This window comes from Plasmodium cynomolgi, chromosome 4, assembly GCF_000321355.1.
Source record: "Plasmodium cynomolgi strain B DNA, chromosome 4, whole genome shotgun sequence".
Lineage (NCBI taxonomy): Eukaryota > Apicomplexa > Aconoidasida > Haemosporida > Plasmodiidae > Plasmodium > Plasmodium cynomolgi.
The window spans coordinates 350,400-368,975 of record NC_020408.1 but is presented as its reverse complement, the minus strand read 5'-3'; the positions used below and the strand labels follow the sequence as shown (position 1 = coordinate 368,975).

The 18,576-nt window shown below is 44.0% G+C and overlaps 5 protein-coding genes across 5 annotated transcripts; 4 read left to right on the top strand and 1 right to left on the bottom strand.

The window, feature by feature from the left end:
- Positions 1-98: 98 nt before the first annotated feature.
- On the top strand, positions 99-4,323 carry PCYB_041860 (hypothetical protein; the record flags this gene model as incomplete). Its single annotated transcript, XM_004225337.1, has 2 exons — positions 99-3,782; positions 3,980-4,323. The coding sequence occupies exons 1-2, from the start codon at positions 401-403 to the stop codon at positions 4,321-4,323; spliced, it is 3,726 nt and encodes a 1,241-aa protein (XP_004225385.1). The 5' UTR covers positions 99-400.
- A 1,471-nt stretch (positions 4,324-5,794) lies between these two features.
- On the top strand, positions 5,795-8,685 carry PCYB_041850 (hypothetical protein; the record flags this gene model as incomplete). The annotated part of the gene is made up of 8 exons (XM_004225336.1): positions 5,795-6,050; positions 6,164-6,752; positions 6,877-7,084; positions 7,205-7,277; positions 7,390-7,466; positions 7,988-8,029; positions 8,070-8,369; positions 8,644-8,685. 6 exons carry the CDS (start codon positions 5,795-5,797, stop codon positions 8,027-8,029), a joined length of 1,245 nt encoding a protein of 414 aa, XP_004225384.1. The 3' UTR covers positions 8,070-8,369; positions 8,644-8,685.
- Positions 8,686-10,855: 2,170 nt separating this feature from the next.
- On the top strand, positions 10,856-13,374 carry PCYB_041840 (serine/threonine-specific protein kinase; the record flags this gene model as incomplete). Its single annotated transcript, XM_004225335.1, has 1 exon — positions 10,856-13,374. A coding segment is annotated over one exon (2,519 nt), but the record flags the coding sequence as incomplete, so codon positions are not given.
- Positions 13,375-15,103: 1,729 nt separating this feature from the next.
- PCYB_041830 (asparagine - tRNA ligase) lies at positions 15,104-16,879 on the top strand (the record flags this gene model as incomplete). The annotated part of the gene is made up of 2 exons (XM_004225334.1): positions 15,104-15,751; positions 15,848-16,879. 2 exons carry the CDS (start codon positions 15,104-15,106, stop codon positions 16,877-16,879), a joined length of 1,680 nt encoding a protein of 559 aa, XP_004225382.1.
- A 172-nt stretch (positions 16,880-17,051) lies between these two features.
- Positions 17,052-18,373, bottom strand: PCYB_041820 (hypothetical protein; the record flags this gene model as incomplete). Its single annotated transcript, XM_004225333.1, has 2 exons — positions 17,052-18,162; positions 18,294-18,373. Coding segments are annotated over 2 exons (1,191 nt in total), but the record flags the coding sequence as incomplete, so codon positions are not given.
- Between the last annotated feature and the right edge of the window lie 203 nt (positions 18,374-18,576).

The following is an 18,576-nucleotide window of genomic DNA, read 5'->3' as shown; positions in this document are numbered from 1 at the left end:
TTTTTTTTTCTTCCGCTTCATGAAACACCAAATCGTATGGCCTATGCGTGTATCATTGTGAAGCCCACTTTAAGAGTACTCGTGGGGGGAGTTTTCCAAAAAAAAAAAAAAAAGAAGAAAGGAATATAAATTGTCACTTTAAGATGAATTACTAGAAATATACGAGTCCCATTTTGTGTAAATATACAAAAAGGGGAAAGCGAAAGAAGTGAAGGGGAAGAAGAAGGGAGGAAAAAAAAAAACATTTTACACATACAAACAAATTTTTGCAAAGGTACATGCGGGAGGAACACGGTTATATAATGCGAGTGGTGCTATCAGAAGTCTGACTTCCGTTTGTCCTGCGTCAGGGGAAGTGAACTGAAGAGAAACACAAAAGAGATCCAAAATTTCGAAAATTATGAATGAAAGGATACTAAAAAATATTTGGAAGTGCGAGTCTTCATGTCTATTAAGCAAAAATAATTTTAACGCAAGTTTGGTTTCCACATTTAAAATATCAAGATGTAGCACTTTGCTTCTGGAGGGGAAAAAGAAGTTGGTGGCACTTGGCGGTGCGAATCAGAACGGCGTAGTGCGCGGGAGTAAGGAAAGGAACGATCGTCATTGGGGGGAGAACGAACTTTTGGATGATGGAGCACAGGGTGTCTTAACCGGGGGCGCACACAATAATAGGGGTAACTGCAGTGGTGAAGGCTCGCCGTTAAAAGGGACACACTACGCCTTACGCTTTGACAAGGGCGCCCGAATGCTGCGCGCTGGGCGAAACCGGAGCTCCTGGAAGATACTGACCGTGAGTTCGTATTCAACGGTGAGAGGGAGCAAAGATGAACGTGAGGGAGGACAACCAGGAAAAAAGGATGCTCATGCGGCTGCGGATGCAAATAGTGGGTCACTCGAGAAGGACGAACCCGAAACCCCCATGCGTAAGAACAAGCCACATGTTGAAAAAGACAACCAGGTGGGTTGCAAACAGGTGGATGGTAATGGCGACACGCTGCAGGATACGTGTGGGGAGGAAAAAGCAAAAACGGGGAACCACATTAGCAGCAGTGGAGCGATACGCACGAACGATGGAGAGACGCAGCAGAACGAAAAGGGAGAGCAACCTTCGGAAGGCCATAACATCGATTTGCATAGGGATGACTCCCAGAGCAGCAGTGATGACGGAAAAGACGAACTAACCGAGAAGCTAAAAAAAAAAAACGAAATAAAAAAAGTGTTAAACATAATATTTTGCTCATCCATTCCCATGATCGGATTCGGGTTCATGGATCAGTTTATAATGATCCGTTTGGGAGATATTTTCGATGCATCCATCGGAGTGTCCTTCGGCATATCGACCCTGTGTGCTGCTTCCTTTGGCCAACTCTGCAGTGACACTTTTGGAATCTTTTTTGGCTATGTCTTAAATTATTTATTACAAACTTATAAAGTTATTCAGCCAGCCAAATTCGACATCAAAAATAAAGTGTACCAGTATTGCACCTTAGTGGGATCCGTGTTGGGGATTCTACTAGGTTGTGCCCTTGGGATGTTGCAACTCATTTTCATCGACACAACAAAGAGTGAAAGATTGAAAAAAAAAAAAGAATTAGATTTTATATTCCAAATGGTTATGTGTGATTGTTCCAATATTTTAAACTGCGAAGCATCCACGCTCTTTCTCTACGATAAAGCCAAAAACGAATTATGGAGCAAAGCCATACATGGAAGAAAAAATATCATAAAAATATCAGCCAATAGCAATGAAAAAAGTTTCAATCTATGGGTTCTTCGAAACAAAGAAATAATTAACTGCAAGGATGTCGTAAATAATGAATTGTATAACCCCTCACATGATGAAAAATTTAATTTCAAAACGAGGACCATTTTAGCGGCACCCATCTTAGATCGAAATAACGAAGTTGTCGGTGTTCTTATGTTCCTTAACAAACTAAGGTCCCATGGTGGGTACTTTACCAGGAATGATGAAAAGCTAGCTGAGATGATGAGCAAACATATTTCCATCTTTATGGAAAAGTTCAATTATATCAGTGAGGGTGATAAAAAAATGATCATATTCGATAAGGAAAAGAATATATCCCGCGAGGGGGAGGAAGAAGAGGCAGAAGAGGAAGAGGAGGAAAATGACCCACCTATACTCAACAACAGTTTGAACCCTAACCAAGCGGAAGGTGAACTCACGAGGGAACACACACATGAGGGAAATAAACCGCAAAGCAAACACCATTCAGTTAAAGAACGGAAAAGAAAAAGACCCCCCAAAAAAAATTTGCACTATCAAATTTCGCAAATAGATGAAGATGATAAAATATTCGACGAAGGAAGCGAAAATGCGAACATAAAGCAGTTTGATGAGTACTATGATGAGAAGACAGAGGAGGAAGAGGAGGAGGACGATGTGTACGACGATGAGGATTACGACGAGGATGAGGAAGACGCGGAGGTGGCGAGGCAAGCAGAGGTGGAGAACCCCGCGCAGAAGGGGGAGGAAGAGGTGTGTAAAGCAACCCAGCCTAGTAGGGGGTCCATCGAAAAGGAGCAGACTGACAAATTGGACGAGAAACAACGTGAAATAATAAACCTGTTGCCCATTTCAAAAACGGGGGCGGAGAAAAATGAACAACCAGTTAAAGATTTCTTAGTGGAAGATCATTTTAACGATAGAAAGGATCATCTTAGTGTGGGGAAGAATATCTCAAAGGAGTGCCAAGCAGACCGAGCTGATTGCAAGGTCGAAATGATTAACCGGGGGGATGACCAAGGTGAACCGCATAAACTCTCCTTTTTTAACATAGACAAGAAGGTAACAGATGACGCGCAAAAGAAGGACCCCTCCTCGTTCGGGGATTTCAACTCAGGGGGAGCTCTCCCCGTGTTGTCCCATCCCCACACTGTTGCAGGAAGGACTACTAGTGAGAACCTCCCCGGTGAGCATAACAGGAACAGTGCCGCCAATCACCACCCACGCACTGACCACAGCAACGAAGGAGAAAAGGAACCCACCAATTTTGAAATACTATCGATTGCCCCCAACGTGGAAAACCTTTTTAAAAGTCGCAAAGAAGGAAACTATAATTTTTACGAAAAAAATTCTGAGGAAAATGTTAATTTGGGGAGCAAGTGGAAGGAGCTTAGTAGAGCTTCCTTAAGTACCATGTTGAGTGGTGGTGTTACTGAAGAGGGAGAAGCCATCCCTAGTGGGGCAAATTCGAAAGTTAGCTACCCCCGTGTTGACGGGACGGACCGTTACGGTAAGGACGGTGCAGGGAGTGGTGCACCTGACCACTCGAGCGATGGGTCGTCTGTTTACAACGGCGGCGTTGCACCAGATTATACTTACTACTACGACATCGAGCACACGAGCGATTACGGCAATTTGTACGTGAAGGACTTCGGTAGTGGGGTGGGGGCAAACAATGCGTTCGAGAATGAGCGAAAGAAGGCACAAAACGACTCCATCGAAAGTTACCACCGCGGATACAACAGCGCCATTTTGAGTGAGACCCTGTGTAGGAACTCGTCCCTCTCCGTGGCGAGTGGAATCAAGGAAGAGCCTTTCAAAAGATACACACAGAATTATGTGCACGCGAAGGAGGTCTTATTGAGGAAAGCAGCTCTTCTGGAAGGAGCGGGAAAGATGTACAGCTCCAGTGCATACAACTCAGAAAAGTATTTTTCACACATTCACTTTGCGAAAATATTTAACATGGTCTCTGAAAAAAAAATGAATATAAAAAATTTCAAAATTTTAAAAAATATCTACAAGTACAATTTAAGTAAAATTTTTAGTAATACAAATATATAATTGTGAAGAAGAAAAAAAAATTACGAAAGTTTTGCTACACACTTAAACATTTTGATATTTGCAAAGTGGACTATTTTTGGTTCAATATATATTGCCAAAATGAGTTGAAAAAAATTTTCTTTCGAAATTTACACTTCATAATCGATTTACATAACACACGCATTGTAGATTTTAAACTCATCAATAATTATATCCTTCATAAGATTTACGAGAATACCACCGTTAGTCGTCTCGCACCAAGCACATGCTACAATATTAAGATAATTGATTTTTTCTTCAAGGAAAATTTGTACCTTTTAAATAAAAGCACCATGAATGATATCATTTACAAGTATATAATTTTTTACTACTGCAGAAAAAAGTTGAGGAAAAAAAACTTTAACTATTACAATTACCAGGACATGTACATCGCGGAGAATTTTTTCGGTCAAAATACTCACACCAAGAAGGTCCCCAAAATTCTGGATGAGGATCTGGGGAAGAAGAGCGCGATAATCACAGTGGACAGATAGCGGCGTATGGCGATGCGTTGGCGGAGGATCTGCCAAGGGTTGAAAAGTGTGCCGTGCGGGGGGAGGCACATCTGTGGGAACGCACCGCTTCACGTTTCGGAGGATGTGTGTTCCCCCCATTTGCCGCTCCTCCGTTTTTTTTTATTTTTTTGTGTAGAAGTGAAAAGTTGCGGATTCGCACATTTTTGTAAAATTTACCAGCGGGGGGAGGTGCATATGGGCAGGTGTAATTATGCTGCCCCTCAAATGAGCACACCTTAATTGCTCAAAAAAAAAAAAAAAAAAAAAACCCTGTGCTTATGTCTATATACTTCTTTTAAATTAATTTGGTTTGCTCTTATTTGTTCATAATACGTACGCATGTTTTATTTCATTTTCGTTTTGCAAAAATTTCCCCAGAATGTACAGCTGACACATTTAATGGCAAAATACGCGCACGTCACACGTAGTTACATATATTCCCAGGCATGCGAGGAATTGTTAACGCTTCTGCGTTCTTTCCAAAAATTTTGGGGGACCCCCTCCCCCCCCCCGTTGCGTATATCTCTATGTCGCCTGGTCACCTTATGAATGGCTTGTTCCGTAGTGTTTGTTTGCTGATTTGTTTTTTTTTTTTTTTTCGTTTAGGCTGCATGGTGTATTCCCCCTTTGGGCAATTCCGTTGGGTGCATCACTTTTTTTTTTTTTAATTTCCGCGCAGGCTTAGAGCAATTTTAACGAGCTGCAACTTGTGCAAGAACGGACTGCCGCTTTTCCATTTTTCATGCTCCTCTACCGCCTTCCCGTTCCGTTCCCTTTTCTACACCGTGCAGTCGTTGCGTGTATTTCTGCACGCACCTAAGTGACCTTTTTTTTTGGGGTGGGGGGGGAACAATACCACAACTTTTTTTTTATTAACCGTTTTTTTTTTCCCCCCTTTTGTTAAAAAATTAATTTGAGCTACATCTTACATGGGTACATGAAGAGGGTCTGGTCCACTGCCATCCAAGAGGAGAGGAAATAATTTGCCAGCAACTGTGTTCTAAAAAGTGAGAAAATAGTGCAAAAAAGGTGCAAGGAAAGTGTAAAGAACTGCCAAACGAACGGCAAACGAACTTCCAAACGGACTTCCAAACGGACCTCCAAACGGACTTCCAAACGGACTTCCAAACGGACTTCCAAACGAACTTCAAACGAACGGCAAACGCGCGAGAGCCCCTGCGCCAAGGTCCCCTTTCATGCGGCCGCTACCCTCGTGCAAGTGTCTGCTCATTTGGGGGGAGGAAACGGGTAGGTGAGACACCCCCGCTTGGAGACCCACATCTCGACTTTGCAATTTTTAACTCACCTTTGTGAAAGGCACAAGTTGCGCGGGGGAGGTGATAAGGATAACAAACAGGGTGTTAGTAGTGGCGTCGTGCTAGTTTGCCGCACCCACTGGCAGTAAAGAAGAGCCCTTTTCTTAAGCAGCCTCCGCCCCCCTCCACCCAAAATGACGGGAATGCTAATCCTGATCAGCATTTTCCTTATCGCGCTCACAATACTGCTAAGAGCCCTGCAGGATAAAAGTGGAAATACCAAACCGATCCAAAGAGACAATGACAAAGTTAAGGGCAAAAGTAAAGAAGCCCCTAAACAGAAAAAACAAACAGGCAGTGATACTGCCAAAAGTGTTGCTACCCCCCCCAAAAGTGTAGCTAGTAGCACTCCCCATGTCATGTTTGATAAAAATGTTGTTGCCCTCAAGGGTAATAACTACCCCGTAAGTGTATGCGTAAATGGAGAATGTGGTAGGTGGAAAAAGAGGAGCGCACTTTAGTGAAAGTGTCAGCAACGATTTTTTTTTTTATCATATGCTAAGGCTTTGCGTTGTCACTGGGAGTTAGTCTGAGCTGGCCGCCCCGTCACTCTACCATGGTTTATTTCAGCCCCGATTTGCTTCAGCCCCGATTTGTTTCAGCCCCGATTTGTTTCAGTGCCGATTTATTTCAACCCGGCTTCGTTTCCACCTCGATTTACTGCTCCCCCCCCGTAGGAACCACCGCCATCAGCTGCAACAACGGCAACTTGCAATTCCACAAGATCGGCAAAGATGGCTCGAACAAAATCACCCTGAGCAAAAAGCTAGACGAGGTCTACAGCTGCATAGCCATAAACGAAGAGGCAACACATTTGGCAGCGGTGAGCGAACTATACTCAACGTTAAGAATTTTTAAAATAGGAAAAGTGGAACAAAGTATCAAAAGCATTTCTCTATTACTGGAAGGGAAAAAGGAACTGCACAAGAAAGACGTGAAATTTCTGTACATTCATAAAAACTCTTTTATAATTACGGGATCGGAGTTAGATGAGACGGAGGTAAAGATCTGGGACATGAAGGGGGACCTTTTAAAAGTCGTGAGCATCAAACAGGTTTATAATTACGACTATGCTGTTTCGAAGATGGCTAGGTGAGCGCTCCGAATGTTCCCAAATTGGGCCAGAGGCAGGGGAATTCATTTGAACTCCCGCTTGTTCGTGTCCCCATTCCTACGCACTGTATATCTCCCCTCTCTTTCTCCCCACACTCTACAGATTCTTCGGAGTCGCTTGCTGGTCCCCGGACATCAAAATCTTTGAGATAAAGCAAAAGGAAAACAATTTTCACAGCATCGACAAGGTCATGGATTTAAAAACCAGCTCGGGCACCAAGTGCGTGTGCTTCAGCGACGACGAGGAAAAGGCATTCTTAATTGACAAAAATGGAATTCTTGCTGCGTACAATTTGAACGTGCGCTATAAGGTAAGAGAGCATTCCTGTGCATGCACAAGTATCTGCATGCTCAAGTATCTGCTTGCACATGTACATCCGCGCGTGTCCCTCCCCGACACTTTCACGTAATTCTTTCCACTCTTCTTGCAGCTCCAAGAGGAGTCCAAAATTTTGTACAAAAAGGATTTGAAGGAATACCACTTGGAAGATTTTTCCAGAATGTGTAAGTCCACCTCACTTCTCCTCCCAACCACCACTTATATGTTCCCCGCGCTTTACAGTTATATCACCTTTTTTTCTCATAAAATAATTATTAACCCACTTTTTTGCGCTAGGCCTATCGGGTGACTCCAACCACATCATCGCAACTTCTGGGTGCAATGTGTTAATTCTGAAGCAGGAGGATTTACAGGTGCGCGTTGTTCGTGTTAGCCGCCCCTATGGGAACGAGCATGCTCACAAGTTGCGGTGCGCCATTTAAAAAACTGCACACGTGTCGTGGGGCGTAAAAAATAATTACCACAAAAACTGTTACTCATGCATGTACCCGTACGTCCTTCTCATTATTAGCTTGTAAACAAAATAATGGATGCCCATCAGGGTGAGATATATGGAGTCCTCCCCATGCCAGGCACATCCCGTTTTGTTACATGGGCGGTAAGTTGAGAGCTTCAGATTGAGATTGACCTCGAGCACGACGCAAAGGGCGGAGAAGGAGTGTCAACAAACGCATAAGCTCATGTGTGCATATTCGTGTATACGTGCACACTACACGTATGCCCTCCTATGCGCAACCGCCAAGGAAAGGGTCATATTTACAGCTTAAGTAAAACGGGAGCGGTACCCTTTTTGCCTGCGCGCGGGGAAGTGTACTTACCCATATTTACCACTCATTGCCTGTTTTTTTTTTTTTTCCCCCCCTTTCTGCATCAGAATGATGGCACTGTAAAGCTATGGGATACCTCCAAAAAATAACGCACATAACGCAAAGGAGGAAAAAAAAGAAAAAAAAAACATGTTGCCCGCAGTGGCCTGTTTAAACGCATTTTTTTTTGTGTGGTTCATTTTTACCTTGTGGAAAAATAGACTGAGCTATAATACAAGCGAAAGACAAAATGGTCCTGTCGAAATTGGAGTGGTCCTGGGCTCCGGAGGTCACACATTCGAGATGTTACAGATATTGAAGCTCATCAAAGATGGCAACATAAGTTTTCACTTTTTTTACGCAAATAATGACCCATTAAGTAGGGAAAAGGCAGAAAATGCTTTAAAGGAATACAAAAAGGATTTCTTTGCAATTCCAAGATGCCGAAATGTTGGTGAGTCGTACATACGGTCATCAATGAAACTATTTCTTGCATTCTTTTATTGTTTATTTTTAACATACAGAATGAACAACATGAAAGTGTTGATGATGAATGGCCCAGGAACATGTCTGCCTGTTGCATTTTCCCTGCTATTCAGAAAATATATAAAAAATAAAAATTGTTTATTTGGAAAGTGTTTGTAGAATATATTCCCTCTCCCTGACTGCAAAAATTTTGTATAATTTTTCTGATTTGTTTGTTGTTTTTTCCGAACATTTGCAGAAAAGGTACAAAAAGGCCAAGTATTATGGCTACTTGTTCTGACGCAGTTTCGCTGGCCAAGTTGGTCTCTCTACCTGGCGCGTATTTATTCTCACTTTATCGTGTGTATATTTGCGCTTCCCACCAATGTCACCACTTCCAGCACTATCGCCATCTAGTGTGGGCATACATGTTGCATGTTTTTGCGGCTGACAACCCTTACAAGTGTGCGATGAAATTCTCCCTTTTTTTTTTTTTGTATTTATCCCACTACTGTGTCTTCCTTTTTTTTTTTTTTTATTGATTAAAATATTTCTCGCACGTTTTGAGGAATACGCAAAAAGAAAGCAAAACCTTTTGTGTTTTCTTTTTTTTTTTAAAGTGTTAGCAAATTTGATGTAGTACAAAAAAAAGGAAAGTAACTTTTTGCATGAAGGGGTCTTCTCCAGCTTAATTGAATACCATGTGGAACTGCTCACCAGGGGGTTGGTAAAAATAAGGTGGGTGAGACGCACACACGTGAGTGTACAACCATTTTGACAGGTACAGAAAGGCATGGCACAGTGTATGTGTGTGCGTGTGTGTATGTGCTTTTTCCAACATAAAATTAAATTTACTCCTATGATTGGTGTTTTAAAATGTGGTGGAGGTCATGCACATGTACACACGCCCAAGTGAGTTTCAGTTCTTTCTACGAAATATTCGCCTGTATACGCAAAGCACAACATATTCGCAAAATTGCTTGAAGAACCGCACATATATATGTGCCCACTTTATTGCGTCCGTGCCACGCTGTTCTCAAATTAGGATGCATTAAAAAAGGGAAAAAAAAGGGCTGCCGTTAAAATGATTAGCCTAGCAAGTGTTCATTACCCTTGCATAGGTAGCTCCTGCTGTTCGTTTTTTTTTTCTTCTTCTTTTTTCTTGATGTGACGCGCACCATGTGTAAATCATTCCTTAAGCGTTTCATCACAGAGGGTGTAAAAATGCATTTTTTGTCAAATCGTGGCGAATAAATTTTAGCGTTTGCTTTCTATGAGTACACATTTTTTGCTTTTTAAATGTGGCGTTTGTAGTAGTACCCCTGTTTGGGGACATAACTTATTCACCATGTTCTGCGTTTAAAACGTTTTAACTAGCTTTTTTTCCTTTTTTTTTTTTTTTTCTCCCGTGCTGTTCAGGTAAAAAAGTATGAAAATTTTAGCTTTGTTCATAACATTTTTTGGCTTTTTATGAGCAAGCAATCGCAACACTGCAAAAGTTCCCACCTTTTGACATTTGAAGGAAAGCAGCGTTTGTGAGGAATAAAGGGACAACGTAGTTCAGAATAGGGCAAACAGAGGGGATAACCGCCCGCACCTTTGGGGCAGCCTGAACAGTCGCACAACTGCACGCGTTTTAAGCAGATAGAGCTTCGCACAAAATAAGTATCATTTGTAACTGCACTAGCATCCGCACGCACACACGAGGTACCCATTTTGGCCATACTGAAAGCGCCCAGGGGGAAGGTATTCATGTGCATAGATATACATGCATATGTATACACATATTTACATACCCAGGCAGGCAGGCGGTGTGACTCAATTTACGCTTGTGCGAGGACCCTCTTGCGTATGCTTACAGAGGACGCAACAATAACAAGTAAAATGTGTTGTGGAAAAAAAAAAGGGGAAAAGTTACCACAAATTTCACGAAAAATGACATGGGAAAAAGAACAAAATGGGAATATCGTTACTTAAAAACAAACAGAGAGGTGTACATAGGAGGCATAAAAAATAAAAAAAAAAATGGATGGGGAATCGCAATTAACAATAATGGAAACAAATACGAGGGGCTGTTCCAGAACGACCAGAAACATTTGGTTGGGTCGGAGCTTCTCTGCTGCTTGCACAGCCATAGCTACAAACAGAAAAAAAAAAATGCTGACCAAAATAGCGAAGACGAATTCGCAAAAGGAAATGTCTGCCTTCATGACAATAGATATATATACATAGGGGGGTACAAAGAAGGGAAAAGACATGGGAATGGAATTTTAATTGACTACAACACGTATGCTATGTACAGCTGCATATTTCTGAGGAACGAAATAATATATAAAGATATTTTATTTTCCGCGGTTAATAATTTTCCGCCCAAATGTGACAAGTACAGACTGGCTGCGCCTTTTGAGGAGAAAGGAAGGAATCAGGCTGGGACGCACAAAGCGCGTCCGCGCAGAAGAGATAGGGTCAAAATGGAGGGAGCGGCCAAGGGGCACGAATATGACGATAGCGCAACAGATGGGGGATTCCTTGACGGAGGCGCCGCTGAAGAAGAAAGCCCCGCCAGTGGCAATTCTGAACAGACTGGAAAGAGCAAAAGAGAGCGAGACATCCACTCCTTCATAGAGAACCAGTACAAGTACAACATTTTCAGCTACGTCCACTTTTACCAACAATTAGTGAAAAAAATAAAGAGGGAAAATTCCAGCGAGCTCTTTGCCCATTCTGCACATAAAAAGGAAGTACACATCAGGGAGAAGTTCCCAAAAAGTACATTAAAAATCGGGCACGAGAAAAAAGACAGGAACGAGTTTTTCCCTAATCGTAGGAAGAGCAAACTCCCAGGTGGCACGTCTGCACAGAATGGCCCAATTGACGAACCACCCAGTGAGGAGCGCGAAAAGGAACAAACTGATAACTTTCTCATTAAAAAAATTCACAACAAGTTTGAACATTTGGAAATGGAGAAGATGCTGATGGAACCTCTTGGCAAAATTAAATGGGTAAATGAAATTTCGAATGAAGAAACCGTGGAGGGCACCTTTTCCCCCCCAAATGAGGAAACCACGCGTGATACAGAGAAAGGTAGATTGGAGACATATGAGGGAAGTGTAACTCGTGATGGTAGTGGATGCAGCAATAACTTGGTGAATGTCAGTGGCCGAGGAGTTATTCACGAAACGGATTTGCTGGAAAAGAGGGAGGAACTGTCCAATAATGAGGATCGTGTCATGTGTAGTGACTCAATTTTGAGGAGCACACTGGGTGATAAGTTACGGGACCCGGCCACTGCTGAGGATGGCATTTGCGTGATGGGAGAGAAGGAAGAAGGAAATGAGGCATACGTCGTGGGGAAGGGGGGGCACATCCTCGGGAAGGAAAACGTCGGTGGCATTGCGGCTGAAGGCAAACTCGCTAACGACGAGTTCAGCCAGCAGAGTATGGAAACTCCCACCGTGGTGAGCAACATGGAAAGCGAGGACTCCATGGGAGAGGGCGACGGCGCGGGCGATGGACGGAGCGACGGGAACTGCTCGCGCGAACCCCGTGTTGACGTCACCCAGTTAAGAAGTGAGACGGTGGGGCAACCCCTCGGGGGGGAGCGCAGCGCGAGCGGAGGTAGTAATGGCATCAATGGCAGCAGTGGTGGCGCGTTCCGGAGGAGGGAAAAGACCAACGCGATGGAGGTAAATAATCACGGCTGTAAGGACACTCTCAGAAGTGGAAGCGGTGTGAGCGGTGTTAGCGGTGTTAGCGGTGTGAGCGGTGGCTCCGATAGCAGGCATTCTCTGAGAGGGAGTCGAGAGATAAAGACAACTGCACATCGCACGAAGAAGGTTAACCACAAAGCGGGTAAAGGTAATAGTAACCCATTCTTGAAGCAAACGAGTGATGATCAGCTGAGTAAAGAAATAGAAAGTCTGCTTCCAAGATGGTTAAGGAAGAAGAAAAAAAAAAGGTGCCTGTCATGTGCACAGAACTGTGTATACTGGGACGTATTTGAATTAAATTTTTTTTTTGTCGGAGTTCCAAAAAAGGCGATAGAAATTTTTGTACGAAATGAGATAGACGGGTACTGCCTAAAATATATGGAAGAGAAATTATTAAAACGTATGGGCCTACACGATAGGGTAGTAAAAAAGTACGTCATCCTGTGTGTGCACTTTCTTTTACGACTGAGGGAAAAGTATAAGTATAGAAAAAGGAGCAACAGAGTAAATGGCAACGTCCAAGAGGAAGCATTCCTTCTCAAGAAAAACAAATTACACTACCTAAATTTAATAGGCAGGGGGGGGTATAGCAATGTGTACAGATGCATATATGGAGATAAATTATTGACATTCAATGATGATTATTTTTGCATGCAATATTCAGCTAACAATATAGCGTTAAAAATATGTAATAATAATAAGTATAGTTACGAGTTTTGCTCCGAAATGGATATTTTGTCGACCTTAAGGCACCCTAACGTTTCCCTTTTTCTAGGTGCACTAAAATCCCCCCAAGGAATAGCTCTAGAATATATAAACTGTGGAAGCATATTTGACCTAATACATAAGCATAAGGTAAAAATAAAATTAAGAGACATCATGAAAATGGGCAAAGATATTGCTGCCTTTATGTGCTTTCTACACTATAAGGGTATTCTACATTGCGATTTAAAATCATCAAACATTTTGCTATCCATGTCGGGGCAAATCAAAATTTGTGACTTTGGATTATCTGTACAGAACTTTACTCAAAAGCCGAGGTTTCTTGGAATCGTTGGTACCTACCAGTGGACAGCTCCAGAAATTTTAAGAGGTGAAGGATACACTCCACAGGCAGACGTATATTCCTTTGGAGTCATTTTGTGGGAAATGCTACATAGGGAGATCCCCTTTCGGGAACTGAAACACCCCTTGGACATTATTGCATGCGTTGGCTATGCCAGAAAGCAGCTGGCCATCAGCAGAGCCATCCCACCCCCCGTGAGGTACATTCTGAAGAGGTGCCTGCATAGAAATAGGCAGAAGCGTAAGTCCTTTTTTTTTTGGTCCGAGTACTTGGACATGTTCCGCGAGACGTGGGTCGTGGAGAGCACCAAGCGTGGGTCGTAGAGAGCGGCAAGCGTGGGTTGTGTCCCCTAGCTTAGCGGCGCTGTGGCACAGTGCGATTTGCCAGTTTGGTGTGTCAGTGCGGTTGGTCAGAGCGTTCCCCGTGCGTTCCCCGTGCGTTCCCCGTGCGTGTCGCGCAAGTGTTTGTTCGGGCCCGCGTGTGCGCCACTGTGTTAGCACATTTTTAAGTGTCCCCTTTTTGTTTTCGTGCTTTTTTAAGTATCTTATAATGCCGAATGCCGTTTTTTTTTTTTCTTTAATCCTCCCGTTGTTGCCACTCGTGCGCGGGTGCACACACTGTTCGCAAAGACGAATGGGAAGAAGGGCCCAGGTGGCCTCCCCCAATGAACGTTCAAAGCTGTTAAGTTAAGCAAACCGAACGGCTGCTCCCACTTGGTGCAGTTTTCAGCGCAGGGATGAACATGCACGAGGTGGAAATACGTGGTTACGTTGGGACGCGGCGCCGACGAAGCAATCGGCGGAGGGGGGGTAACTTCGCTGCGCTGAAATGTGCGGAGGTGTTGGCTGGCATGTTGGCTGTCGGTGTTGGACGGAGCGTTCATCCTTACCCACAGAAGCCGCGTGTTCTCGTGGGAACGACGACCTCCTAATGAACGTTGCGCTGGAAAGGCGGAAAATAAACACATACGTATGGCATATATTAATGCATAAAGGTGTAGCATGCTCATGCAGCAGCAGGGCGAAATAACCCAGGGGGCCAAGTGTGTTAAAAAAAAAGGTCAAGCTGGGGATTCCTCGAGGAGGGGGAGGGAAAAGAAACTGAGATGATAAATGAACGACCGACTGTGCACCTCTTTTTATTTTTTAACAAAAATGAAAAGGTAGCATGAATAGAATGGCAGATCAAAAAGAAGAAGCTCCCTTCTCCAAGGCTCCAATTGAAGAACGCCCCCCCCTCCAACCCACTTTTCTCCCACGCGGAAGTGAGAATACCCACATGGAAAGAAAAGTGCGCGTACTTTTTCTCTACGTGCTGACCACGAGTAGCGAACTTTTACGAGCGCAAAATGGTTATAAAAAGAATATATGCATTTGTGCAATTCTTTTTTTTTTTTTTTTTCCCCCAGTTGGAGTGACGCTTAAAAGGTTTCCTTTTTTTTTTTTTTTGGCCTTTATGCTACTTCCTCTCCTCCGTAGGGAAGAATAAGTAACAAATAAGAACAAGAACAGCAAGTTAGCAAGTTTGAAAGGCGTCCCCCTTTTTTGTTGTTGCCCTCTACGTGAAGATAGGTGTGGCGATAGGTTTGAACCCATGCGCAGGGAAAAGTTGGTCAGCGCGCAGGCAAGCTGGTAAGCCCGTAGGTGTACTCTGTGCTTCACAGCGGGGAAAGAACTCCAAGTGACACACAACTCGCGTGACTAACCTGTGCGCATAAGCCAAGTGTATATGCGAGGCGGAAAGGAGATCCATGCAAGCCTACCCCGACGCAGTGATAAAAACAAAGTTTAAGGTATTATCCTGAGTGCTCCCCACCGGAGAGGAAACACACACCATTTGGTCGTTTGGCCCTAGGTAAGTAAAGCTCTCTTTTTCTCATCAGAAGAGAGGCCCCCTTTTCCACACTCCCTCTCCCCCCCTACAAAAAAAAAAAAAAAAAAAAAATGGACATTCAAGTAGATGAAGCAGTTTTACAAAAGGCCAAGGCGCTTCAACAAGCAAACGAAGAAGAGATAAAATTGAAAAAATTAAAACCACAATCAGAGGGATTACTAACTCCAAAGTGCAACCTCCTTCAGGTGACCGATAAGAGTTGTAGAAGTAGAGTACGAATCTGTAAGGTGTTAAATGTCCCCAAAAGTGAAACTGAATTTAATGATTCTTTGAGGAAAAATGAATACATAGATCAGATAATTACCGTGTGTGGTTGGAGCAAAGCTGTGAGGAAGCAAGGAGGAGGTAGGTTCTGTTTTGTGAACCTAAATGATGGTTCTTGCCATTTAAATTTACAAGTAATTGTTGACCAATCTATAGAGAACTACGAGAAATTACTGAAGTGTGGAGTTGGGTGTTGCTTCCGATTCACAGGGACGTTAATAATCTCTCCTGTCCAAAATGAAGAGAAAAAAGGACTCTTAAAGGAAAATGTGGAATTGACATTGAAGGATAATTCTATTCATAACTTTGAGATTTATGGAGAAAATTTAGATCCTCAGAAGTATCCACTTTCGAAGAAGAATCATGGGAAAGAATTCTTACGAGAAGTAGCTCACTTAAGACCACGAAGTTACTTCATTAGCTCAGTTATTAGGGTTCGAAACGCTCTTGCGATAGCTACACATTTGTTTTTCCAGAGCAGGGGTTTTCTCTACATACACACTCCCTTGATTACTACTTCTGATTGTGAGGGTGGTGGGGAGATGTTCACTGTGACGACGCTTTTGGGGGAGGATGCTGATTATAGTGCCATTCCTCGGGTGAAGAAGCAGACCAAGGAGGGGAAGAAGCGGGAGGACGCTGTGGCCGCTGTGGCTGCTGTGGCCGCAGGGGTCGGGGGAGATGGCCATGGGAACGGATGTAACAGTGCAGATGGTCATGGTACTCAACCCGCACAGTACCTGATCGACTACAAGAAGGACTTCTTCAGCAAGCAGGCCTTCCTCACAGTGAGTGGTCAGTTATCCTTAGAGAATATGTGCTCCTCCATGGGGGATGTATACACCTTTGGACCCACCTTCCGAGCGGAAAATTCACACACTTCGAGACATTTGGCGGAGTTCTGGATGATAGAACCAGAAATAGCATTCGCAGATCTATACGACAATATGGAGTTGGCCGAGTCATACATCAAATACTGCATAGGGTATGTGCTCAACAACCATTTCGATGACATATATTACTTCGAGGAAAATGTCGAGAAGGGTTTAATCAGTAGACTCAGAAATATATTTAGTGAAGACTTTGCGAAGATAACCTACACAAATGTGATCGACCTTTTGTTACCCTACTCGGATAAATTTGACGTGCCGGTGAAATGGGGAATGGATTTACAGTCGGAGCACGAACGGTTTGTAGCGGAACAGATTTTTAAAAAGCCTGTCATTGTGTATAACTACCCTAAGGACTTAAAAGCATTCTATATGAAATTAAATGAGGACAAGAAAACAGTTGCTGCTATGGATGTACTGGCCCCCAAAATTGGAGAAGTTATTGGTGGATCCCAAAGAGAGGATAATTTGGAACTTCTAGACAAAATGATTATTGAGAAGAAGCTGAACATGGAGAGCTACTGGTGGTATAGGCAGCTTCGGAAATTCGGTTCGCACCCGCATGCCGGTTTCGGCCTGGGGTTTGAGAGACTCATTATGCTCGTCACCGGGGTGGACAACATTAAGGACACCATTCCGTTTCCGCGCTACCCTGGCCACGCGGAGTTCTGAGCGGTGCAGCGGGGAGGAAGCGATCAATCCGGGGGGAAGCAATTAATCCGGGAGGCAGTCAAACGGTTAGACGTTTACGATGCGAAGGAAGTGCCTTTTAACTGCCTCCCGGATTGATCGCTTCCTCCCCGATTAATCGCTTCCTCCCCGATTAACCGCTTCTCCCCCCCATTCACTGCGTGTCCGCGAAAAAGATAGGCGCATCGGAGGGAGTCAACTTGTGGGCGTCCTTGGCCAACACGCCTCGCCTGGATCGGGGCTTTCCCCCCTCCCCCCCGGCGTTACTCTCATTTTGCCTATATATCGCACTTAGCAGTTCTTCATTTTCTTGTTCCATTCTTCCCTCATCCAGCATCATATCATACAACAGAGCGCCTTCATCTTCGTCTTTGTGAAAATTCTTTCCATTTTGTGCCAACCTGTCATCTCGAATGTTGCTTTCTTGCGTGTGCATAACGGAACTGAGTTTTTTACTTATCCTTCGGGAGTATTCATTTGAGGCCTCCACGTGCGTTTCTATGGTCTGACTTAGTGAGGGTGCACCCAACAAGTTCAGCGTTTCTCGCATATGTCGGGGAAGTGGAGATGACACAGACACGACTCGACTGCATGCGGATTGGAAGGTTACACTCAAGCAATGCAGGTGTAGCATCAACTCGTTGTTTTTACCCACATGGGGTAGTCTCTTCACTAGCAACCGGTTGGCTCTCCCCACCTGATCACCCACATCACGGTAAGCGAAGAATCCATTTTTTCTCAGCTTCTTCCAACCCCCAACGTATTCATTATCACCCACAATGCAGGTGTTGAGCGAATAAAACATCAGCGGTTTTATAAATTTTGCGTCTTTTGCCGTCGTATGAATTTTCAACAGACTAAATTTATGAGCCTCATACGAAATGGTGTTACTCATCACGTCATACTTGATCGTCCTCATGTCCCTCAAATGATCATGACCGTTTGAGGGGATCATAATTCCTGAATTGGGTAAAGACTTCAGGCCTAATTTGATTTGTACATTTTGTGCGTTTTGCACGTGACCGTAGACTAACGCTAGGAAGGTATTTCCATAGGTGTGATTTTTTATGAATTTATTTTTGCAGATCAGTACGCACCCCCCCACATGGTTGTGCAGCTTGTACAAAACGTTTGCGCTTTCATGCTCGTCTAGGTTTAGCCCCTCCAGGCTTTTGATTATGCTCTCCTTTTGGGGGGCTCGCCCGAAGGTGGACACCCCGTACGCCTTGTCCACCACGAGGTAGTCGTCATCCTGGTAGAGCAGTCTGCGTGGTGATGAGCGGTGATGAGCGGTGATGAGCGGCACGAAGTGGCGGTGGGTTGTACGAAGCGGCTACAAACCGCGCCCCCGCACCAAAGCAGAGGACACTCGAACCACACACCGTGCAGTTCTTACGACTTCTTCAAGTCAAGGGTAGACTTGCCCGCTTGGGAAAACCTCCTCTTGGGGAAAAGCATTCCAATTCGACCGTTAATCTACATCAGAAAGGGGGGGGGTAACAAAGAGAGGCACGGGATGAGTTCCCCAACGAATGACAACACAATTAGCACCACACAAATGTGAAAAAAAAAAAAGGCTCGCACATGAGCACTTCTTCCGTCTGTTCCATCCCGACGAAGTGGTGGCCTTTCTACACTCCCCCCAAATGGGGCGTATGCTAAACGAGAGCAAATGATGA